This window comes from Platichthys flesus, chromosome 20 (assembly GCF_949316205.1).
Source record: "Platichthys flesus chromosome 20, fPlaFle2.1, whole genome shotgun sequence".
Classification (NCBI taxonomy): domain Eukaryota; kingdom Metazoa; phylum Chordata; class Actinopteri; order Pleuronectiformes; family Pleuronectidae; genus Platichthys; species Platichthys flesus.
The window spans coordinates 2,865,484-2,891,103 of NC_084964.1; the positions used below are offsets into that span (position 1 = coordinate 2,865,484).

At 41.4% G+C, this 25,620-nt stretch overlaps 1 protein-coding gene across 1 annotated transcript in view; it reads left to right on the top strand.

Moving 5' to 3' along the window:
• Positions 1-783: 783 nt before the first annotated feature.
• Positions 784-25,620, top strand: part of reep3b (receptor accessory protein 3b) — a 40,855-nt gene continuing 16,018 nt past the window's right edge. The window contains exons 1-2 of the mRNA XM_062413838.1: positions 784-1,111; positions 19,237-19,309. Coding sequence (XP_062269822.1) covers positions 1,080-1,111; positions 19,237-19,309 — 105 coding nt within the window. The 5' untranslated portion in view covers positions 784-1,079. The remainder of the gene's footprint in view (positions 1,112-19,236; positions 19,310-25,620) is intronic.

Genomic DNA, 25,620 nt, shown 5'->3' on the forward strand with positions numbered 1-25,620 from the left:
TGCCACGTGTAACTGAGAACATCTACAGATAACCGTATTTACAACATTGATTAGAAGAAACATAAAGGAAAAGTGTGTCAATGGAGTATTTATACATAAGAAAATGCATGATAGAGATGAAGGGAGCAGCAAAGAGTTGATGAGAATAATTGATGAGATAATGTCAGTAATAGTAGAATATGTGAGTAGGATTTTTTATCAATTTCATTTCAAGGATGAAGTATTTTTCTGTTTAGCAACAAGAAAATGTGACCTGTGAAACTGTCTTTGAACCAATTATTGTTTAAATGAAGGTATTAAATCACTGTGCAGCCATATGAGCCTTTCTTTGGTCCACCATCCAGATGTTTATGTAAACTTCCTTTGGAATGTGAAATAAAATGAAATAAAAACACACAGTGGTGTGCGTTTTCTCTTTTGGCGTCCAGAAGACATACTTGTCGAAGAATGAATCCGCCCTTACAGTGGGCACTGGAATTTGAAACAAGGTCACCTTCCATTTATTAAACAGTAGAAGATCTGCTTCCCCACCAACAACGTTGGAAAATCCACCGATATCTGCCGCTCTCACCCGTTGGCTACAAATCGCCACGATTCGACCAAGAGCCAATCAGCATAGAGGTCGCTGAGTTTAAAATCACCGACTTCATCAGACCAAGAAGTCACATGGGTAAACCTGGCTGGCCAATGACAGTTATTGTCGGTTGTAAACAGACCGATCTGGCCAATGAGAGCTTCGTCAGGTTGCTCTCTTCCCGTGACGGCACTGACTACGTGAGCGGCGCTCTGTGCCAAAAGCTGGAGAGCGAGACAGTGAGGGAAGGAGGAAACCCTGAGGAGTCAATGACTGCTTCTAAACAACGGGAATCATATAGGAAATATTGCTTCTCTTAGCTGTGGGTACCAGGTCACAACAGTGAGAAATGCGGGTGGGCTGGTGTCCGGTGAGATAACCATCTCGTCTCAGGCTCGCTCATCGAAGTTTGGGCAGAAGAAGTTCACAGCGACACGGCCATTACCGCTGTCACCGGGACGCTTTTCTTCCGTTGACACAGCCCGAAGATACAGAGACAGAAAACATGGTGTCCTGGATCATTTCGAGAAGCGTTGTGTAAGTACAAACTCTACGAACATTAGTGAAAGTCAACAAAAATGGCAAGTTTACCTTGTGGAGAAAAGGAGGGGTTTAGCTTTGTTAGCTTGCTTGGCTAACTGTTGCCGTCCTTTGGACAAGTTGTGGCCTCGGTCCTTACATTTTCTAGATTAGTGCGGAAACTCTGTCAACAGGGACATGCATTCTTTCTGTTAACAAATGGTTATCAGACATCTCTGATTAGTGGTCTGAGTAGTTGTATGTGGCTAGTTCGGCCTTGTGGTCGGTCATAAGCTATGGTGTCTAAAGCCAACAGACTTGTTTACAGTATGAATCATGACCGTGGCTGCTGCTGGTGAGTCATCTGTAACAATGTGGAACTTATCGTGAGGTAGACATGGCTGGACATGTTCAATCTGCCAAGGAGTGTCAGGTACAACTGCCATCTTGAATATAGAAATCTCAGCCCTGCCCAAAATAATCTGACAACCCTGACATTGTTAGAACACAGGAAGAAAGATTATCCTCGGTCCGCGTCGAGGCCAAGGACAGGCCACTGAATCTGAGTTAAAAGCAAAAGTCAGATTCAGGATTAGTTTCCCCCGGGTTACGTAGCTGTGACTAGGCAGCATTCTTTTCTAATACCTCTCGTTCTTGTCCCTCTGTCTTTTTGAGTCTGTACACATCCAGAAACAGTACTTACACAACCACTGCTGGAGGTGTAATGGAGGATAGGAATGTGATGGAAAGGCATAAGGGAGTGGTGGAGGAATAATGACTCTCCCTTTCAATCTCTTGAAACTCCCAAGCCCTGTGTTGTGGATACTGAGCACATTCTTTTGAAAAAAACATTGGTCACGGATCCCTGTAAGGTTAATCACTGTTAGGTTGAGACCTGGGTTCTGGAAATACAGGTCAGGTAGAGTATAGTGCCTCTGCGTCCTTCACCTCATAACCTGTCCATAACTTTGTATACACTCCCTCTGCCTCTTATTTCCATATTTTGCAAAATGACTTGAACATTTGTTATTGGATCCTATGTGTACCTGCAGATATAAAAGCAGATAATCCTGTTTAGCTGGCTTTTAGTATGTTGTCAGCTTTTACCTTGTCATTCAAGTGAACCTAAATTAATTTACCCATGTTAAATCGGTAATATGTTTTTTTTTATTAATCAGTATTGGTTTAAGACTTGTAAGTGGTGCCCACCAAAATATTTGATTGCAAGTGAGATGAGATAAATGAATGAGAGGGATGTGGCCGCCAGTATCAACTTTTAGGTCATGTTAATTTTGTCATCTTTAGGTAAAAAGCCCATGTTATTTTATGTCTTTCTTTAGTCTGTTTAGGTCTAAGTCAAAGAGAAACAAAAGCATCTGAGTCTAGAATTTGCCCAGACCAAGAATGAGCCTTTTAGTCAAACCTACAAACTTTTTTCAAATAGCATTTCATCCAAATAATTTTAACAGTTAAGTCTGGAAAGATACAACAACTTTAGCATATCCAGTGCATCTAACTCTTTTCAAAACGAGTTGATTAGAAAACGACCAGAGATACAGAAATCCTTCACAATAAAAAGGAACAACAGCCCTCGGGTAAATCGATTTTCCTACATCTAAGATACATTTTTTGTATATTTAGGGAATTTTTTTTTTTGTACTTGTATGAAATGTGGAAGGCAAATTTTTTGTCAAGTGTGTTTTTGTATTTGCAAATCAAAAGCCTCAGCTGGTTAATGGTGTTTTGTTTTCAGTAGACAGTCCATTAACGATGGATTCAGTCCAGGGCTGCATGATAGTAGAAAGATATGCGGTAACGTTGTTTAGTATAGCGATGACGATATGACTTGCGATAAATATACATTACCATTCCCTGGCTACGGACGGGGAGCCCACAAACATTTTCATTGCCAGAAGAAGGAGCATAGCCTGACAGCAACGCCACCAAGTCCTGGGCAGACACCAGGGAGCCATGCATAGCTCCATTATGTCCTCTTACAGTGGTAATTTAGGGTCTTTTCATTCATGTTTAGGCCATGAAATGTTTTTATTTTACAGTTTTGAGCGGCTTTGTCAGTAATTTACATCCTCTCTTGTGTCTCTGTCATTTAAGGTGCGCCAACTGTGTCAAACCAAACCGAGCTCAGCACCGTTTCGTGCAGCTCCACATACATTTCCTGCATTTGCAAATTCTGATATTTTTTACACAGCCTGAGTTTACGCATGTGTCCGATTACATTGTTTGTGGGTGTGAGAGAGAGAGAGAGTAAAAGAGTGGCAAGTTGCTGATGAATGCGCTGCTTTGAATAAATATTTGACTAGTTATGTGATGATATTTTTGCAACAAACAAATCAACTTTAAACTGTAGTGAGTCAGAGACGCCAGCTGAGGGAGAGGAAGAGAGATACACACACACACACGATAAGTGTGCGTTTTATATATTCAACCGCTCATAGTGATGAATTTGACTCGGAACAAACATGATCACTAGAAGTTTCCACAGTAGAGTTTAGTTGGACGAGGCAAAGCGAGATTTGACGGAGCCGCCTCGCTCCATCATCTCTGTTTTCAAATTCTCTCTTTCCTCTCTGTTCTCTTCTTATTTTAATCTTCTGACAATTATCTGAATGTCTTTAATGTATCATCTTAGGCAGCAGGGCTCAATCTGATTTGCCAAATATATAGTCACACAGAGTGTGAATGCTTGGCGAATCACACATCATTTATCACAATCTTTTGCGATACATATATCACGCACATTGATATCGCGATATATCGTGCAGCCCTAATTCAGTCCATTGCTGGTTTCCAAAATAACCTCCATTATATTACCAGTTAAGCTGTTAATTTAAGACTGGCAAGAGACACAAGAGGAGCAATAACATGCTGACATACCTGCTAAAAACTGTAAAGATGATTGCTTTTCACTATCCCAAATATATAAAAAATACCCAAAATTAGCACTAATAGTGGACTTACAGTGTCGTGCATGGCTCCCTGGTGTCTGCCCCCTCTTGGTGGCACTGCAGACAGACTTTGCGCCTTCTCCCGGCTGTTGAGATGTCTGTGCTCTTTGCGGCCATAGCCATGGACTGTTTAATTGTATTTATCGCAAGTCATATCGGCATCGCGATATTAAACAACTTTATCGCACATTGTGTGTTTTCATAATATCATGCATCCCTAATTTTAAGGGTATTTTAGTCTAAAGTACTTTTTTTCCCGGGAGATTTATGTGCCCAGAAATATGCAAAAAACACTGATCATGAGTTTGAACTTGTGAATGATGTGTTAAGTCAGTTTTTAAATGTGGGGAGATTCAGAGAGCCGTGTAAATGATCTATGCCATTTATTTCCCTATGAGGAAACACTCTGGGGAGGTGCAGACCTGGAATGTAACCAGTCCAATTTGCTGTAGCAGCAGTTCTCTCAACAATCCTTCCTCTGTGTTTTTAGGGGAAAAGACTTGTAATCAAATTCTTATTCCTAAAGCTCAAACCAGATGGTGGGAGCTTAAATCTTGGAGATCTCTTGTTTTTTTTTTTTCTTCAACCTTCCTCTATTCCCTCTTGGTGTGTCTCCTGTTTTATTGCCCTTGTTCTCTCTCTCTCTCTCTCTCTCTTTCTTTCTCTCTGTCTCTTGTCTTCCTGTCCTCCCCCTCCTCCATCTGGTTGTTGGTGATTTACGGTGTCAGGAAACCAGGGAAATTGACCTGCAGCCCAGAGTCAAGGCCCATCTAAAAGCAACAGGCTATTTTCTCAGCTGCAGGCAAAGAGAGTGGGGGAGAATGTGTTGAAATGAGAAGAAGGAGAATGAGGAGGGAAATACAGAGATGGCAGTTTTGAAATGAAGAGGGGGGCTGCTTTTCAACAAATTGTTTCAAGAACATTTCTCTGCACGTCCAACTTTTGTGTTTCGTTTTTTTGGAGAGAATGTCCCTGCTGGCTTTAAGTGAGTCAGAAAGGAATAGATGTACATTTAAGACGTTGAATTAAATAAAGGACTCTCCTGTACAGTAATTGGAAGGTCAGAGTAATATACCTTTCCAGCACCAAATAACCAGGAAGCTACAGTGACCTCAGAACAAATTCAGACCCTTTTACAGAAGTTAGAACGTTGCTCAAAAACACAACGAAGAATTTTGACCAAACTCATTTCTTGGGAGGGTATCTCCAGATTATTTACTGTTGGAGCTGATCGTCGTGGGAAGATGGAGGGGAACAAAATAGACACATAGTGGACTCTTGCAGATCAAGGCTGGTGTTTATCTGATGTTTGTCTTTTGAGAAGTTTGTTCTATACTGTTGTGTGAATGAACACTGTTAAAGTGCTCTAACAGAAATCATGGAACTCTGTCTGCCAAGTATTCTAAATTCTTGATGGATGTAGAGAGAGAGAGAGAGAGATTTTTTAGATTTTTCACAAGCACTTACATTTTTCTCATTTTACAAAACACTTTCTTGCAACATTTACTCAAATAAATACACAAAAAGTGCTGCTGTTAAAAAACCTCAGTCTGTTAAAAAGTGTGGAAAGGACAGCTCATTGTTGGTGACGGTGCAGAGTATGTCATTAAAACACCAAATTCTTTTAAAAGACTCGAGATCAGATATCATTGCGTAAAAACTGAACTCGAGTCTGAGTCTGGCCCGGAGGTTTAGAACCCACACCGCCCCCACTTCCTACCTACCAGGTTTTCTACCCTGTTCATTCTACTAATGTAAATGGCCATCTTGGCCTCACCTGAGAGGTGGTTCAGGAGCTGCCACTTATCTTTATCTGCTTTGTTGTAGGCAGCTCCCATGATAAAAACCTTCTCATGAAAAGTGACGTTAAAATCACTAAAAACCGCAGTTAAAAGAGTGAAGAAACCTGAAAGTCTCTTGCACTCAGTAAAAACGTGATAAATAGTCTCACGCAGGTCGCAAAATGGACACTTGTTAAGAACGGTGGGATTAAGAATAGAAATAAAAGCGTTGGAAGCGACGGCGGCGTGTAAAATTCTCCACTGGAGGTCGCCCGTTCTTTTTTTGAGGGGAGGTTTGTATAAAATCCTCCACTGCGGGCAGGGTCCATGCTCCCCCCCACCTCCGTGACCACACAGTGGGGGTTCTGTTGCTCAGTCCGGTCTGGTGGATGCTTTTCACACAGTTTCTGTACAGTGTCTCTTTGTCCGCTCTGTGAATTGTTAGTTTGTGTGTGTTTATTTCAGTTAGTAGGGGGCCGGTCTTTTCTCCCAGGCCTGGGCTCACGATAATTTCGGGGTAGGGGTCTGCAGCCTCTGGTGTGATTTCCCCCCTCTGGTAGGCCCTCAGGAGGTCTTTCGCACGCATTGAGAGCCTCTGGGTCCAGAGCTCCAGGATTCTCTGGGCCAACCGGGAAGACTGCAGCCCCAGCAGGGAGCCCAGGGCCTGGGTGTTGTTGAGGGCCGGCCCCACTGCATCCACCAGCTGCTGTAAGGTCACTGTTCCAGACCGGCAGTGTGAGGACCGCCCTCCTGCAGGACACTGGCATGGAGCCAGACGCCAGACACTCATTAAAAACCTGTAAAAGATTGTGCGATAAAATGCCCCAGTAAGCTTTATAAAACTCCGGGGTCAGTCCGTCAATGCCAGGAGCCGGCCGTCCCTGCATGCCCTGCAGGGCGGTCAGCAGCTCCTGCATCCGGAGGGGGGCAGCGAGCTGTGAGTAGTTCTGTACAGGTAGTTCTGTACAGAACTCCTCCCTGCCTGTGTTTTTTTCCTCAGAAGAGTACAGCGCTTCATAAAAACTCACAGCCCGCTCTCTTATCTGGCGTGGCTCCATCAGCTCTTCCCCTGTGTCTGAGAGCAGGGTGTGGATAACTCTGCTCTGCCCGTTCTTTTTCTCCAGACTGAAGAAGTAGCTAGTTGGAGCATCCATTTCAGCAATGTTCAGGAACCGAGACCTGACTAACGCGCCCTGTACTTTACATTCTAACAGGTCGGCTAAAGCCCTTTTTTTTTCTTTGAGGCTTTCAATATAACCTTGATTTCCGGTGGACTCACTTAAATGTTCTAGTTCCACTATGTCGGTCTCTAGATCTTTCATAGATCGGGTGGCGTCTCTTGTGACATTGAGGGTGTGTTGTTGACACAATAAGCGAATTTGTGTTTTACCGTGGTCCCACCACTGCCTAAGATTACTAAAACCGCCCTTCCTCTGTCTAAAAACACCCCAGAAATACGTAAGAACATCTGTAAAACTCTTATAGAAATGTTAAAACAGAATTAAAATGCCAATAGGCGCTCTTGGGTAAAACATTCCTGATAAACACATGACATAAAAGCAGGGAATGATCACTAAAACCAGCCGGCATGATGGCGCAGCTTTTAAAAATGTTAAAATGATGTTTAAAACAATAAATCCTGTCTAACCTGGCTGAGGAGATCCTACTCTCTCTGATGTGGGACCAGGTGTACTGTCTGCAGTCTGGGTGCATCCTCCTCCACACGTCCACCATGCCATGAGAGCGGACCAGCTGCTTTAAGGCGTGCTGAGAGGCTGGATGAGGCTCTGCGTGGTTGCGGTCTAAAATCGCATCTTCAGTGCAGTTAAAATCCCCACCCAAGAATAAAAACTCCTCCATGGCACAATCATTAAGAACTTCGCTTATTTTCAGTAAAAACGGCTTCCTCTCTGCACTGGTTGCTGGAGCATAAACGTTAATAAAAACAGCAGTAAAATGGTCAAACTGAGCTTTGGCTAAAAGAAGCCTCCCCTGGATCACATTTTGACCTCCAGCGAGTTTGGTTTAAAAGCCGTGGAGAAGAGGAAGCCCACTCCTGCGCTCAGAGAAGTGTTGTGACTTAAAATGGCCTCCCCTCCCCACTCCCTCCTCCAGTCAGACTCATTATTAAAATCACTATGCGTTTCTTTTTTTTTCTTTTAAACTTTTTATTTTAGTCTTTTCACATTTTTAAAGGACATACACAATACAAGTACAATAACATTAACAATAACGAGGGGGCGCACCAGTATAACAGTTTTATACATATTTTCTTTGATTGTCCAAAGCTTATCCTGATAGTGAAGCGTCATCTAATTCTTCAATAAAGGTAGTCCTTTTCTCCCATTTACTTGGGAAAATCGCTCCTCTGGATCTGAGAGAGAATAAAATAACGAATTGAGTTCCTCCAACCAAATTCTCTCCAGTTCCTTGAGCTTGTGGATGAATGCTGTGCTTTCCACATAGAACACCAATCCTCCTGTGATATTTCTATGTTTAATTCCTTCTCCCATTTTGCTTTAACATATCCTGTATTTTCTCCATTTTGTTTCTGTAGGCCCTGATATATTTTGGAAATAGTTTTATCACTCTTTTTTTTTATAGGCTTCAACTAGGATTTCAACCACTGCATTACCCTCTACAGGTAGTTCTGGTTTCATTTTTTTATCAAAGTAATCCCTAATTTGCAAATATCTGAAAAAATCTTTATTATCTAGATCAAATTCCTTTTGTAATTGTTCAAAACTCTAGAAGTGCCCACCCTGTGTGAGTGTACATATAGATGTTATACCCTTGTCCCACCACTGTCTGAAGCCAATATCATTTGTTCCTGGTTTAAATTTGTGATCCAGGGCAGGCCAAGTCAAAATCTTTGCATCTCCCTCCATTTTGTAGTCTTTCACCATCTTATTCCAAATACCCAGGGTCTGTTTGATAATATCATTGTTGCTTTCTTGGCGCATTTTATTCGCTGTGTCCCCCACACTGCTTGGACTGGAGAGGTCTCTATGTTGACTTCAATGTCTTTCCATCTGGCTTCATATTGCGGGCAGCTTCCGCATACTACAAATCTAATTTGTGCGGCATAGAAATATTGTCTCAAGTTAGGCAGTGACACACCACCCTCCTCTTTATTTATTTGAAGTGTTTTATACCTGACCCTTGGTCTCTTGCCGGCCCAGATAAACCTAGAAATCAATTTGTCCCACAGCCTGAATTGTGCTTCTGGGATCATCTGTGGAATAGATTGAAACAGATATAGTAGTCTTGGTAGTATGTTCATTTTCACTATATCTATACCTGTCCCCATATCTAGGTTAAAGGCTGACCACCTCCTGACATCTGTTCCAATATTTTCGTTGACCTGTTTATAGTTGATTTCAGACGTGTTGCCAAGAGTTTTTGTTAATGTCACTCCAAGATATTTTAATACTTTAGCCTTCCATTTAATTTTGTATTTTTCTCTGGTTTCTTTATTAGGAGAGTAATTGAAAGTGAGGATTTGTGTTTTTGCCATGTTTAATTTATAGCCAGAGTATTTACCAAAGTCATCTAATATTGCCATCAGGTTAGAAAAGGTTTTATCTGGGTGCAGCAGAGTCACAATAACATCATTGGCGAAAAGTCCTATGATGTGTTCCTGTTTTCCTATTTGGATTCCCTTCAGACTGCTATCCTGTCTGATCAGCTGTGCTAAAGGTTCTATAAATATGGCAAATAGAGTAGGGCTAAGGCAGCATCCCTGGCGAGTGCCTTTTTGTAGATTGAAACTATTGGTTAAGTGGCCATTGATTTTTATCCTTGCTGTGGGTTCTTTGTAAAGGCTTTGGATACATTGTATTGACTGTTTCTGAAAACCTAATTTCTCCAGTACCTGATATAAAAATTCCCAATTGACACAATCAAAGGCTTTCTCGGCATCAAGGCTCACTAATACTGCTTCCAGTCCCTGTTTCTGGATGTGATCTATGATATGTAGAGTATGTCTAATATTGTCCTGAGTCTGTCGCCCCTTAATGAATCCTGATTGATCCTCATCGATCAAATCAGACTTTTCAAACCTTTTAGAGATGATTGACGTGAAAATCTTATAATCTACATTTAAAATCGAGATAGGTCTATAAGATTCACATAATTCCTTTTCTTTACCTCCCTTTAGTATCACTGAGATCACCGCCTCTTTCCAAGAGGGGGGCACTTTACCCCCTGTCAGAGTTACATTAAAGGAGTTCAGAAGAAGTGGAGACAATTCCTCTTTAAATGTTTTATACCACTCGCCCGGATAGCCATCACTGCCTGGTGATTTGTTCAATTTTGCTAATAGCACTGTCTAATTCCTTTTTAGTAATAGCAGAATTTAATTTTCTATTGTGATCTTCTCCAATAGCTGGTAAGTCCAATGAATTTAGAAGTTCTTTCATCTCGTGTTTTTCTTTTGCTGGGGGCTGAGAGTACAGGTTTTCATAGTATTCTTTGAAGACCTTTCTATTTCCTCCGGTTTAAATAAAATATCTTTTGTTAAGGGGTCTCTGATCTTGTGTATCGTATTAGCAGCTTGCTGCAGCTTAAGGCGTCTAGCCAAGTATTTAGCCGCTTTGGGGCCTGATTCATAATATGTTTGTTTAGTAAATCTCAGTTTTTTCTCAATCTCATTATTTAAATTGTCGTCTATCTGTCGTCTTATAATGTTTATTTGATGTAGAAGGGCTCCATCCTCATGGTTTTTATGTTTCTGTTCCAGTATTCTTAATTGATTAATCAAATTTTTATATTCTTCCTCTCTAATTTTCTTTTGGTAAGCTGCCCTTGATATCAATCTCCCTCTCATAACCGCTTTAACCGTATCCCAAAGAATGGTATCATCAACAGGGCTCTCTATATTTTCTTCTATGCAATTTTTAATTTCTTTTTTAATTCCCTCTTTTGTGTCCCGATTATTTAACATACCTGCATTTAATTTCCTGAGTGAATTTTTCTTCCTTGCCTCCAATTTAATGTTAAGATAGACTATACTATGGTCAGACAGATCAGCTATCCCAATACTACAATCTTGTATTCTATGTCTGTCTGCTGTATTCATAAAAAAGTAATCTATTCGAGAGTAAACGGAATGAGGAGCAGAATAATGCGTGTAGTCCTTCTCTAAAGTGTGGAGTTCCCTCCACACATCAAACATCCCCAGTTCAATTAGTGAGATATTGACAAGTTTTGATAATTGTGTCTTATTTCTTTTAGCATTGGTTGTATCAAGTTTAGGATTCAAGATCATATTAAAATCCCCTGCACAAATCAGGGTCCCTTCATTTTCCAAGACTACAATTTCAAACACTGATTTCAGAAAAGTTTTATCACTACCGGGTGGCACATAGACATTAACCAAAGTAACTATATTATTGTCAATTTTTCCCTTTACGATGACATATCTCCCCTCTTTGTCCCTTATTTCTTTAATGAATTCAAAGTTCACACAATTAGAGATTAATATGGCAACTCCTCTTTTGGGGCCATTCGTAAATGTACTATAAAAGGCATTTTTATATCCAAAAGACCCAAGCTTAGAATGCTCCTGCTGAGAGAGGTGAGTCTCTTGTAAATATATTAAGTGGATGTTTTCCCTCTTCATTTTGGTTATTACTTTTTTTCTTTTAATTGGATTATTTAAACCATTCACATTTAAGGACGCTATCCTCACATCACTAACGTGCATCACTTAAGGACAAATAAGAACATCAGTGGCCCCACTAACCGTGCCTGAACAGTGGCAGAATACGAACTAAACAAATAAAACACTTGAGCTAACCGTGCCTGAACAGTGGCAGAATACGAACTAAACAAATAAAACACTTCCAAAAGAAGGAGGGTCTTCTCGTCCTCCAGAATTCCGGTCCCGTTGGGGGGCCGAAGGGAAAGCCTCCCATTCGGAGAGGGCCCTAACTTAGTAATGACATAATGGCCTACGGTACAGGCTTTCGTCATTCTAAGTGAGTCCAACGGTTAAGAAAAAAACTGAGAGAAAAAGAAGAAAAAATTGGGTAACACTCAGGTCCCGATAGTCTTTTATACTTACATAGGGCAAACGTGCTGATCAATATTCAGCCTTTTGTAGACGTAGTTTAAAACGGAACATTCCTACCGGACAGTTTATCATGTTTGTTGTCTTAATCCTACTTCAATCTCCAGATCTTCTGAATTCTTGTAGTTTATCCCTTGCGCGTGTCGTTGCCATGGTCGTTGCTGAAGCGGTGCTCCTCCGAGGTCCCTCTCTGCGCTGCCACTCCATCGCTGCGGAAAGCCGTGTCTCCAACCCGGTCTCCTCCGTGTCGCGAGCCGGTGTCGGTTCAATGAGTCCGCGTTTCACCAATTCCTCTTTCACTTCACTCTCATCCTGGTGAATGGTGTCTGAAACCGGATGCCTTTTTCCTTCAGGACTCTTTTAGAAGCGTTGTATTCTTTCCTCTTTTGAACAACCTCTGTCGCGTAATCGTGATCGAATGACAGAAGTTTGTTTCTCAGCTGTATTTGGGTTTTCCACGCGTCCCGTAAGACTCTCTCTTTGGTGGTGAATTCCAGGAAATTAATGATGATAGGTCTCGGCTGAGCGCCGGCTGCTGGCTTGGGTGCCAGCGATCGGTGCGCTCTTATTATTATCTCTGTATTTGGAGATTTAAGTCATCCGGCAGTTGAAGTTCACGCCTGAGCATGTCTTGCAAAAACTTAGCTGTCGATTCGCCCTCTTCTCCCTCAGGGACCCCATAGATGCGGAGATTATTTCTCCTCGACCTCGACTCCAAATCAGTTAACTTGTCTTGCAGGGTTTTCTGTTCTTTCAAAGAGGTAATGAGAGCGTTGTTTGCCTCCACTGCCCAAGATTCTAGCTTCTCCAGCCGCGTCTCTGCCTCGTTTAGCCTCCCGCTCTGCAGCTGCTGTTCAGTGCCAAGTTTAGTGAACTCTTGGTTAATTCCTTTTTTGAAATCATCCAAGTCTCGTTTCACGTCCCTCCTCAAATCTTCACCAAATGCGCGGAATGAGGCTTTCATTTCTGTTTTTAAGTCCTTTATGTCCTTGCTAATGTTTGCCAGACCGAGCGCATTCCAGCCTCGCTGTCGGCTAGTTCAAAGCAGGTAGTTTCATGGCAGCCATCTTCTTCCATCTCGAGGTCAGCTAGCACGTTTTCAGCTTCGTCTTGCGCCGTATTTTCAGGCTGATTAACCGCAGTTTTCCTACCCTTCGAACCTCTCCCCCTTCTCATTACAGCAGAGATGATTTCTCTGATTGCTCTGAATATTCGAGTTTTCGAGTTTTTCCCGATAGCCAAGTGCAAATGCACCTGGCTATCGGGAGCTCTGATACCGTGCGACCTATCCCTCCATGACGTAACCGGAACCCCACTATGCGTTTCTTGTAAAAATATGACATCAATTTTTTTCATTTTCATAGTTTCATAAATACAAGTTCTTTTCTTTTGATCTCTTGCACCGTTCACGTTTAAAACCCCAATTTTAAAAACATCCATGTTGTTTAAAATGTTAGAAACAAAAACAGAAAACAATAAATTAATTAATACACACAGGCCAGACTCCTCCCTCTGGCTGACATGGAGTCTGGCCGAGGAAATAAAAAGACCGAGATCTCGGAAGTGCTCCTCAAGTTTCAGTTGCTGATTTTTGACTGCTGTTAAAAGGCGGAAAGTCGCTGCTATCAGACACACACTCACTTTCACTCACATCACTCTCCATTTGCACTTTACTCGTCTTTGATTCATTTAAAACTGTCCTAGCTGACCTCCTACGTTTTACTGTTTTCTTTTCCTTTATTGATTCTTCCTCCATCTCCTCCTCCTCCACCTGCTCACTCCACACCATCCTGCCCTCAGCTGCTTCTCCTCCTCTCCTTCCACTGTCCCCTCCCTCCTGCTCAACACTTTTTTTTTCACCCGTCACCTCCTCCGCCTGTTTGATAACTACACCACCCTCTTCCTCCCCTTTATCTCCCACCTCCTTTTCCTCTACCTCACCCACAACATCCTCCACCAACACCTCCACCTCCACACCCGGTGTATTAACAAAACTCACCCCTGGTGATGGCTCAGTCACAGCCTCGGTTCTCCGCGGAGATGTTGGAGGAGAAAACCTGGCGCCGCGACCGGGCGCCCAGATGTGACGGCCAGCCCCTCAGCGGCAACCCCCGGAGGGACCGGCCAACCCCGCGGCCACCGTCCCCCCCGGGGGATCGTCTGCGCCCGCCGGGCAGCGGGTCCCCGCCGCTCCGGTACCGGAGGAGCAGCGGGGGCTCCCGCCCCAGCGCTCGTAGCCGGGTCACTCCGCTTCGGACAGGCTCTCCCCGCACCCGAAACACTTCATCACCGATGAAGTGGCGAAAATCACGTAGTCGTAATCATCTACTTTTACATGGAAGCCGAGGTTGAGCTCCTCGTTCCGGTTGTTAAGTATCATATACAGCTGTCTGCGGTGGGACACTACGTGCTTCAGTAATGGAGACTTACATCCAGACAACAACTTCCGTATCGGGGACGCTACCTTCCCGTGCCTGGACAGCTCTCTACTGAGAAACTCATCGGTGATGAACGGAGGGACATTGGACAGGACCACCTTGGTAGCGGGTTGGGACAAAGGCAGTACCTGTACAAAACAACCGTTCACAGTGATACCTGTCTCGACCAAGGAGTTCACCTTCTCCACGCGGTCCAAAAACACAACCACGGTGCTGTTCATCCGGGCCGCTGACACCACACAGCTGTGACCGACCTTCTCCCCCACAGCGAGACCGATGCTCTCTACGCTGCAGGGGAAACTCACACAAATCTTAACCCCGTGTTTACGTGTCAGTGATTTAAAATTCCCACTGGCCATGACGGCCATCGCTACACCAGCAAATAAACTACTGTGAATCTAATGTGATATGTGAATGAAAAAATATAACATTAACAAACAAACAAACAAACAGAGAGAGAGAGAGAGATATTTTCATTATACATTTTATTGTTTTGTAGATTCAATTCAAAATTGATTGTCATTTTATCCATCGACACCCAATAACCCTTAATGACAGAATGAAAACATGTATTCTTTAAAGACTCTCCAATAAATCTCCATTAGGGTTTTTGACATCTGGGAAATGATCAGTCAACTTTTCCTCTTTGAAACTGCAGTGAACCAATGATAGTCAATATATTCAGACAGACAGGGTTAAATGGGCCACATACTGAAGAAGGCAATCATGTCAACTCCTTGTTTACCTGTTGCATTACAGGAGGTATCGGAGAAGAAGGAAGATGTAGCTAATTATCAGTATTCAAACAAGCTATCCAAGGTATCTAAGTCAAAGGTGGTAATAAAAACCGTGGTTTATGTAACATTAGCAACACTTTATTAGCTGTTTAAAGTATTTAAGAACAATAGGTGACATTAAGAATAATAGGTGACATTCTCATGTCACCTATTATTGTTACATTTCTAACTTTATAGAGACATCACATGGAGTGCGAAGTTTGGCTGTTGAATCACAAAACAATGGGGATGTCCTTTACAAACTTTGCTCTCACTCACCACGTGTCTTATTTATACCATAACGCTATTTCCAGTAGCGGTCGACTAATTCATTGGTTGGCCGACTTCCACGCTGATAGGAGGGATTGCAAACTACCAATATTGCCGGCGCTCCGATGGTGGCGATGACTGTGCAGCCTCCACAGGTCAGCTGTTCTGTGAGAAGAGGGAGCACTGGCTGGCTGCGCTCCAGCCACATCTGCTATGACTTAAATTGTGCTGCAAAAAATCTTCAAGACATTATTCTGTCAGCAAGAGAAAATATAAATAGTGAGTGGCATTTTATGTCCCCCCCCCCAAAAAAAAACTAGTTGTCTGTTATCTCAACATGTAACACACCACTATCAGCTATTTATGCATGATACAAGATAGACAAAGACAGAGAAAATAATAAAATACAGAAAGAAATAATTATCAAGAAATTACATACCAGTTTGGCTTCCAAATAATCCATAATGCTATCTATTCATGAAATACCACCCTAAAGATCCTCTTCACTCCAGCAATATGCACTTGCATGAAATAACAATGTAATCACAGCAGAAGTAATCCTTTCCTGTCCAAACAGCTAAATGTATCCAAACGACGTAATCCACCAAATTACTTATCAAGATTCTTCCGCATCGGATTTTCTAGTTTTATGAGGACCCAGTTTGAAATCTGTATCCTCTGATATGACTGTCAGTAGAAAGTCATGTCCACTTGAGGCTTGGTCTTCCTGTTCTTGATTGCAAAGCTGATCAAAAGGAAACATTCAAACCCATTCACTGTTTCCTGACAAACAAATTATTCTATAAGAAGAACAGTGCTCACGTCATGCATACAAACATGTACTTTTACCGCATGCTACTGAAAGAAAGGAAAGGGCTTCATTAACAAACTTTCATACTTTGGGCTTTTACCCTACATTTCTACGAATAAAGCAAATTAATTGCAAATACAGTGTGACAAGTAAACGTAGACACAAGAAGAGGGTTTTGGAGCAGTGGCAGCTTTGCTGTTTCTATAGCAACAGCAGTGAAATAAACCTCTGTGGTTGTTGGCGGCTTGCCTGCTACTCAGGTTTCTGGTCTGAGGGAGTATGTCTGTATACAAGATTATATACAGTGTGTCTGATTCATTGCTGTTAAAGGAAATTGTTTTACCTCTAAACCTTTATAGTTTAACTTTAGCTGAAGGATTCCATGCTCCTCTGAGTACATCCATTAAATTTCCAAACAGGGTGCCTCATTCCTCCTTGCAGGGTTCCCGCAACAGGGAAAGCAAATGAGCCAAAACCAGGGTATCAGTGCATCCTTTTCTACGTTCTTGGCATATCAAGGTCCCTTCAGATTTGTAAAATGTGTGGCAACCCAAATTATATTATATTATATTGTAGAATGTTATACAATATTTTTGTATTTTGTGTCAAATAAGGCAGCCATAGAGTCTGAATGTAGAGTCTAGATTCTGTCTGTGTCTTAAAATGGGCATTTTCTGTGCCATTTAAAAAATGTTATTGCTGAATTCCACCTCGCACTGTACAAGTAAATAATCTGAGTTGGAAAGCCAAAGTTCATGATTTATTTGCTTGCACTATACGGACAAATCGTCTAGCCATGACATGACAGCTCACACTGCATGTTTTTCTCAGTCTCTGCGGAGTGCTCAGATCATTGTCAAAGAAGAACAAGTTGAAGATTCTTTGCTAAAAATGCTGCCAAGGGAGAAATGTGCCGTGGTGTTCATATTTGCCATTCTGGGTACCAAAACCTCCAATAAAGAGGCACGTGCATATATGGACACACAGTCGGCTTGGAACATGTCATCAGCCTGAATGGCCAGCTAGCAGTTAGATGAATGATTAATTGCAAAACTGACAAATGGAACAAAATCCTGTTTGCAATTGGGAAACTATGAGAGCAACCTCTGAGGTGCAATGTATGTCCCGAAAATGGCAGTATCTGATCAAAACTTGAATCATAAAGTAATCAACAGTTGACATACGTTTTACAGTTTTTCTCTGTTTTCTTTGCATGACAGTGACGCCTCCCGAATCCTATATTGGTTGAATTAATAACAAGCCAGAGTATGTTTTCCCCTAGAGCAGAATATTAATATAAGCAGCCAGACCATTCTCCAGCACTGCAAAGCTATTCAACTGTTGCCCCTTTAAGGACCATTTTTATATTTGAAAATTAACAACAGATCAAAACCCTCCATATAATAGGAAAGATGCCACTCATAGTGATGAAACCATAAAGAGTGATGATTGAATATGTTGTTCTCCTCAGCTCTACAGAGCTCATGGTTTTGTTTTTCTTGTGGCCAGCTCACTATTTCAGCTAGGTATCTGATGGCTAGTAAAATGAACATGGATCTCATTCCTACCATAGTGCTAGCTTCTCCTGTATTACTATCTCATGGTCTTTTTTTTTTTTAGTTGGGGACCTCCTTGCATTTTGGGATACCCAGATTCCTAGGAAAGCTAATCACATTGAAGCTAATTAGATATACAATCCTGCATGCATGCATGCACGTGCGCACAGGCCCACTCACACACACACACATGCTGTGTGCAGCATATGACATGTTTTGAAAAAACAGTAAATGCAGGGGCAAATACAAACAAAAGCAATGAAATGTGAGGCTGATAGCAGCATAATTAAGCTGGTCTAAGGTAGACCTGAGCCAGCTCTTACTACAAGCTTTATCATAAAGGAAGGTTTTAAGTCAACTCTTAATAATAGAGAGGTTTAAATCTGAGAGATGATTCCACAGGAGAGGAGCATGATAGCTGTCCACTTACAGATTCACAGAATGTAAAGGTTTCTGTTTCCTTTCTGTTTCCAATTAATGAATGTGTAGTAGTGGCATTACAGAAACACTGCTGCCTAAACACAATCAAATTCAAACAATATTTATGTGTATGTAGCAAACATTGTGTATCGGAGTGCAAAAGGGGCGGCTGTGGCTGAGGGGTAGAGTGGTTGTCCTCCAACCTGAAGGTCGGCAGTTCGATCCCCAGTCTGACCCATCTGCATGCCGAAGTGTCCTTGGGCAAGATGCTGAGCCCCAAATGGCCCCCCATAGAATAACAAAGTGCTGTGAATAGATGCACTGTATGAATGTGTGTGTGAATGGGTGAATGTAAAACTGTACTGTAAAGCGCTTTGAGTGGTCATTAAGACTAGAAAAGCGCTATATAAATACGAAACCATTTACCATTTACCAAAAGAAAAAAAGAAGACTTAGGTACACTATGGTCGTGTTGAAACCTGCAGTGGAGCAGGCATGGAACCAAACCCCACATTACCCCCAGCCACTGCAGCCGCTGCAGAAGATTACAGAGGAAACATTGAGTCACCGTCTTGTGTTCCAGTGGTTTTCAGACTCTGGGTCAAAACCCAACACCCGATCATTGCAGGATATAAATCCTGCAAGGATATAAAACAGTCTCCAGATTGTTCTGCACAAACAGATGATGGATTTTAACTGGAAAATTATAATTTTGTCTATAAGCCTCTGTTTGTACTAAGCATTATACAGAACAGCCACTTTGTTTTCAGTGTAAAAACTGATGTGACTGTAGAAATTGGATCATAAATGTGGAGACGTGCTGTAAACTTTGAGCTGTACCTCTTGTTTTTAGCCTAGATGCAAACCTGCCAACACAATTTTAACCATTCTCCTATTCTATAGTTTAAACCAATCTATACATATCCCATTCAGACAGGTTTACTCATTAGTGCCTTTGTGTTTGCAGGTAATACGAACATCGTAGTAAAGTGTGGTCATAATGTTACAGTATAGAAATGATGGGCTCTGTGTTGTGATATTTCTCCCTGCAGACTGCTGTTCGGGACCCTGTATCCTGCATATTACTCTTACAAAGCTGTCAAGACCAAAAATGTCAAGGAATATGTAAGTTACTGAGATTTTTATATGGTTTATATGGTTTGATTCTGTATAGAAACCAGTGACTGTTATGCTTCTGACTGAAAATGTGAGAAGTGCTATATGAATGTGACTAGAAATGTAAATGCATAACACTCAAATATCGTGACCACCTTTTTTCCTATCAGCCCAGTTTTTGAGTGAATCTGTGCTGCGTATATATTGAAGGGTTTAAATGTGTTTTCTGAAAGAAGTTGGATGATGTAACTAATGCCAGTGAGAGTGAAACCACAGACGGCTGAGTTAGTAACACATTCACACACAGCTTTAACACACAGGCACCAGATGCAGTTAGCGGCGACTGTCCTTTGAGCCACTGCTCTATCTATCTCTCTCTCTGCTTCCTTTGTCTTCTCTCTGCTTTTACTGATTTCTTCCCTTCCTTGTTGTACTGCAAGGAAGGAAAAAGAAAATATGGAAATGGGTGTCAGTCATCACAAAAAAATTACCAGGATGTCCAATTTGTTACAACATTTTTTCACTTATTCTTTAATTCACCCTCAAGCACATGTAAGTATTTTATGTATGTTGATGAAACGGAGTTCATTACTTTAAGTTAGTGGTTCTTCAGCTGAAAGGGCATGTGACTGATTTTATATAACTTGAGTTGCAGCACATCCTGCTACGGGTTATTTCAATTCATCACAATGTTGGATCTTAAAATTCATTCCTGATGCCCTGCCCTCTTTATCCCATTTCATTGAGACTGACAAGGAAGCTCATTCGCAGTCACTCAACCATGAAATTTCTGATATAGAGGAACCATCAAAAATTGCGGGAATTGTTTTTTTCCCAGAGTTTTTGGTCGGTAGACATGCCAGATACCCAAATTAACGTGTAGAAGCACTAAAAAAGTGGAATTTTCATAATATTTCCCTTTTAAAACTTCTGACCCCTGGGCTACACTACTCTGCTGCAGATAAATGTATTTCTGTACTAAACTACCCAGGATCCCAGTCTAACTGGAAAGCAACAGTTACTGAATAGAAAAGCAGTTCACCGCTTTAAGCTGATTAAATATGAATATGTGAAATTGTCCTCTGTGGAGTTGAATAAAGGGGTCTGACTGCGCTGGAATTTTGACTTTGCCATTAGAGTATATCCATTCGGGATATTGGTATTTTGTGGCATTTTACAAACCAAAGGATAAATTACCTAATAGGTTATTTTCCTGATTAATTATATATCAGTCAGTAACTGTATATTCTGTAACTATTCTGTATTTATGCTGTGGCATGATTTTCATAAAAAACAACCATAACAAATGATAGTAGTCATTTCAAATGACTTTTTTACTGGTGGACTATAGGCTTTATGTTTACTAGTCAGCCTCTCCTGCATCCAAAGGTCCATCCACATGCTCCTTCGGCCAACTTTAGCTCTACCATTAGCTTAGGTCAGGTGTTTTGTCTCTTTTAATGGGAGGCAGTTATTCAAAGACTGGGCTAGTAAATGTCTGCTGTTGCCTCAGGAAGGCAAAATGGCCGCGGTATATTTCACAGAGGTCATGTCTTAATGTCCTCCCTACTGATGAGATGAAGGAGGGAGGGCAAGAGAGAAAATGCTGGTAAAGAGAAATATGAACCTCACCTCAGTAGAGTCTGTGTCCGGTGATAACTTTGAACGTGTATGCGCTGTGGAGTCTACCATTAAGACGCTCCAAACCCAAAACCAATCTCTCTTGACTCGACTCGATGACCTAGAAAACCGATCGCGGAGAGCCAATCTCCGTATATTGCACATACCAGAAGGCAGCGAGGACGGCAAGGACCCGGTTAAATTCATGTCGGAGCTGCCGACGCAGGTGATGGGTCCCGAGGTCTTCACTTCGCCGCCCGAACTGGAGAGAGCCCACCGGTCCCCGACCTTCAGATCTGGACAAGGAAAACCTCCGCGCACATTCCTGTTTGTTTCTCCCGATTCCAACAGAAGGAGGCTGCGCTGCGCTGGGCAAGGAATCACGAGCTGCGGTACGGAGGAACTGTCATAAGGATGTTTCAAGATCACAGCGCAGCTCTCGCTAAAAAGCGCGCTGCATTTAACGGGATAAAGCAAGCCCTTTACCAAAAGAACGACCGGTTCCACCTGATCTACCCCGCCAGGCTACGCGTGACACACGGGGACGATGTGCTCACCTTCGACTCACCTGATGAAGCTCAGAGGTTCCACGATCAGAGGTTTGGTAAAGAGTAATAATGCGGCAGTGTTTGCCTTCACTGTTTGGCCTGGAGACGGACGATAAATAACGCATACTGTACTGTGTACGTGCGAAACTGCCTTTGCAACTATTCTGACATACGCCCTGGATTTTAAGGTACTGTGCTTTCACCCACGCTACGTTTGGGATAACATGTTTAGAAGGAGGGGGAAAAAAAGTGGCCCGGATCTTGTGTTACTGTGTGCTTACGTTCATGTTATGTATGGGCTAATATATACTTAGGGGGAACAAAAGAGAAGGGGACACATAGCTTTCCCATTACATGGATGTGCATATATATATATATATATATATATATTTTTTTTTTTTTTTTTTTTTTTTAAACGTCTAATTATTATTTTATAATATTTTTGTCCCCTTAGCCCTGCTTTTGTCTTCATGGCCTTTGTGTTAAGCTTGTTAATATAATATACATTACTGGGAGCCTTCTTAGCTAGAAGCAAGAAGATGATGTTCTACCGGAAGTTTTTGGAAACAGTGTTATGCCTGCAGCTTGCCTCAGGGAGAGGAACAAGTATAGGCTTAGTGTTAGTTATGTCTATGTCTGGGGTATGGGACAGGGTTATGGGCTGGTACACCACTAGATTTATTTTTTTTTTAATTATTTTTATTATTTCTTTATCCCACTCTTTCTTAGTGAGGTCATTCATGAAGGTCATGTACACTTTTTTGTTGCGACCATTTATTTGCTTTACAGTTATTATTGCAATTCTATCCTTTTTCTGATAAACCATGGAACAAAGAACTAATGTAAGAAAGACTGTAAGATTTATTAGCTGGAACGTAAAAGGCTTGAATGGACCTGTAAAAAGAGCTAGAATATTCAATCACCTTAAATATTTAAAATGTGAAATAGCATTTCTTCAAGAAACTCATTTGTTGTTAAAAGATCAAATTAGACTCAGAAAAGCTTGGGTGGGACATATGTTCCACTCAAGTTTCAATTCCAAAACACGTGGGACAGCTATATTGATACATAAAAAAATTCAGTTCAGTGCTACCACTGTTATCTCTGACCCACAGGGGCGCTTTGTCATAGTTTCTGGGCTACTTTTCCACAAACCTGTCGTTTTGGTTAACATATATGCCCCAAACTGGGATGATGATAAATTCATGGGTAAAGTTTTCTCATTAATACCAGATATAAACTCACAACAATTAATTTTAGGGGGTGATCTGAATTGAACAATTAACCCAATATTGGACCGCTCTAATCCTAAATCTACAGACCCTTCAAAAATGTCCAAATCTTTAGCTTTTTTTATGGATCAAATAGGAGGTGTTGACCCCTGGCGCTCTCTTTTTCCACTTGGTCAATCCTTCTCCTTCTTTTCCCCAGTCCACCACTCATACAGCATAATAGACTATTTTTTTATTGATAGAAACCTTCTTCCCTTTGTCACAAATGCAGATTATTCAACCATAGTTGAATCTGATCACGCCCCAGTTTTACTAGATCTTGTGTTTCCTCCTAACAATTCGGAACACCCTCCTTGGAAATTAGACAAAACCTTACTGGCTGACAGTTCATTTTGTGATTTGATAAACAAAGAAATTGATAACTTTATAGAATCCAATAAAAAAGATAACACCTCCTCCTCATTGCTTTGGGAGGCACTGAAGGCTGTGATCAGAGGTGAGATTATATCATACTCAGCAAGAATCAATAAGATGTGTAGACTTGAACAAGACCAGCTTATTAAATCAATAAGCACAGTAGACTCTCAGTACTCTACGTCTCCATCCCCTGAACTCTATAAAAAAAAGCTTGACCTTCAAACTCAATACAACCTGTTGTCAACCGGTAAAACAGAAAAAATGTTGTTAAAATCACGTGGATATGCCTATGAGCATGGAGAAAAAGCTGGCCGTCTTTTAGCACACCAACTTAAGTCCCAATCTGTTTCTCAACAAATCTCACAAATAAGGAAACCAAATGGTGATTTAACTATTGACCCGGGAGAAATTAATGAAACATTCACCTCATTTTATTCTAACCTGTATACATCAGAGGCGACCAGTGATAGAACTGATATGGAACATTTCTTTTGCGATCTCGAGGCTCCTTCCATAAAGGTAACGGATAAGACAAAGACCGAACTCCCATTGCAACTGTCTGAAATTATTAACGCAATAATGGCAATGCAAAGTGGTAAGACACCTGGCCCCGACGGCTATCCAATAGAATTTTTTTAAGACTTTTTCTAAGAAACTATCCCCAATTCTTCTTGAAATGTTTATGGATTCTATATCCCGTGGGTCATTACCACAAACACTCACTGAGGCATCGATTATTCTCCTGCTTAAGCCAGGTAAAGAAAATACAGAATGTGGTTCATACCGACCCATCTCCCTCCTAAACAGTGACGTGAAGATCCTAGCTAACACTTTTGCCCTACGCCTAGAAACCACAATGACTGATGTGATCTCTGCTGACCAAACCGGTTTCATTTTGGGTGGACACTCATTTACAAATATCAGACGGCTTTTGAATATTATTCACTCCCCTGCGTCCAATGAGGTACCTGAGGTGGTCATCTCGCTGGACGCAGAGAAAGCTTTTGACAGGGTTGAGTGGGAATATTTATTCATGTGTTTAAAGAAATTTGGGTATGGTCCAAATTTTATCTCATGGATTAAACTTCTTTACAGCTCACCCAAGGCCTCTGTGGTTACAAACGGCAGGCAATCACAGTACTTCACCCTGTCGAGAGCGACCCGTCAGGGATGTCCAATTAGTCCACTGTTATTTGCCTTGGCCATAGAGCCCTTATCCATTTCACTCAAATCATTGCCATCAATAAGTGGAATTTTTAGAGGAGGAGAAGAGCATAGACTAAGCTTATATGCCGATGATTTACTATTATTTGTCTCGGACCCTATTCTTAGTGTACCTCATATCCTCCATGCTCTGTTAAGATTTGGTAAATTCTCCGGGTATAAACTGAATTTTAGTAAAAGTGAATGCTACCCTGTTAACAACTTGACTCTTCAAATTCAGGAGAATGTTTTACCGTTTAAAATGTCTAGAAACGGCTTTAAATATTTGGGCATTAACATAACTAAAGATATGAAAAAACTCTATCGGGAAAATTTTGCTCCTCTACTTGATAAAGTCAAATTAGATCTAAAGAAATGGAGAACACTCCACTTGTCCTTGGCAGGTTAAGTGAATTGCATCAAGATGAGTGTGCTCCCCAAATTCCTCTACCTGTTTCAATGTATCCCACTTTACCTTCCTAGGTCTTTCTTTAAAGGTATTGATAGCGCTTTTATTTCTTTTATTTGGAATGGCAAGAACCCTAGGGTACGTTTAGAGCTTCTACAGCGGCCTAAATTACAGGTAGGCCTAGCTCTTCCTAATCTGTTCTACTACTACTGGGCTGCAAATGTTCAAAAAATAATGTTTTGGCTTCATACTCCAGACACAGACTGGTGCCACTATGAGGCTACATCATGCATCTCAACATCTCTCACGGCTCTGGTCACTTCCAGTCTCCCCGTTTCTATTTCCCAGTTCACAAACAACCCAATTGTCATCAATACTTTGAAGATCTGGTTTCAATTGAGACGGTACTTTGGTTTCAAACAAATTCTTAGCTTAAGCCCTATATGCAATAACCACCTCTTCCCCCCAGATAAAATAGACGCTACATTCTCTTTTTGGCAAAGACAAGGCATTTCTTAATTTATAGATATGTACATAAATTGTGTATTTGCCAGCTTTAACGACTTATCACAAAAATTTGGCCTTCCTCGATCTAGCCTATTTCGATATTTTCAAGCACGCCACTTCCTTATGAGCCATGACCCCAACTTTCCAATTCTCTCTTCAATGTCTGGCTTAGATGATATGCTAGAATCCCCATTTAATTCAAAAAGGCTCATTTCTAGAATACATGATTGTATAGCTTCTCTTAAAACCATAACCATCGCAAAGATAAGAGCGGACTGGGCAGATGAATTGGGGGAAGACATGGAAGATGACATGTGGAACTGTGCTTTACAAAGAGTGAATGACAGCATTTCTTGTGCAAAATTAAGTATAATACAATTTAAA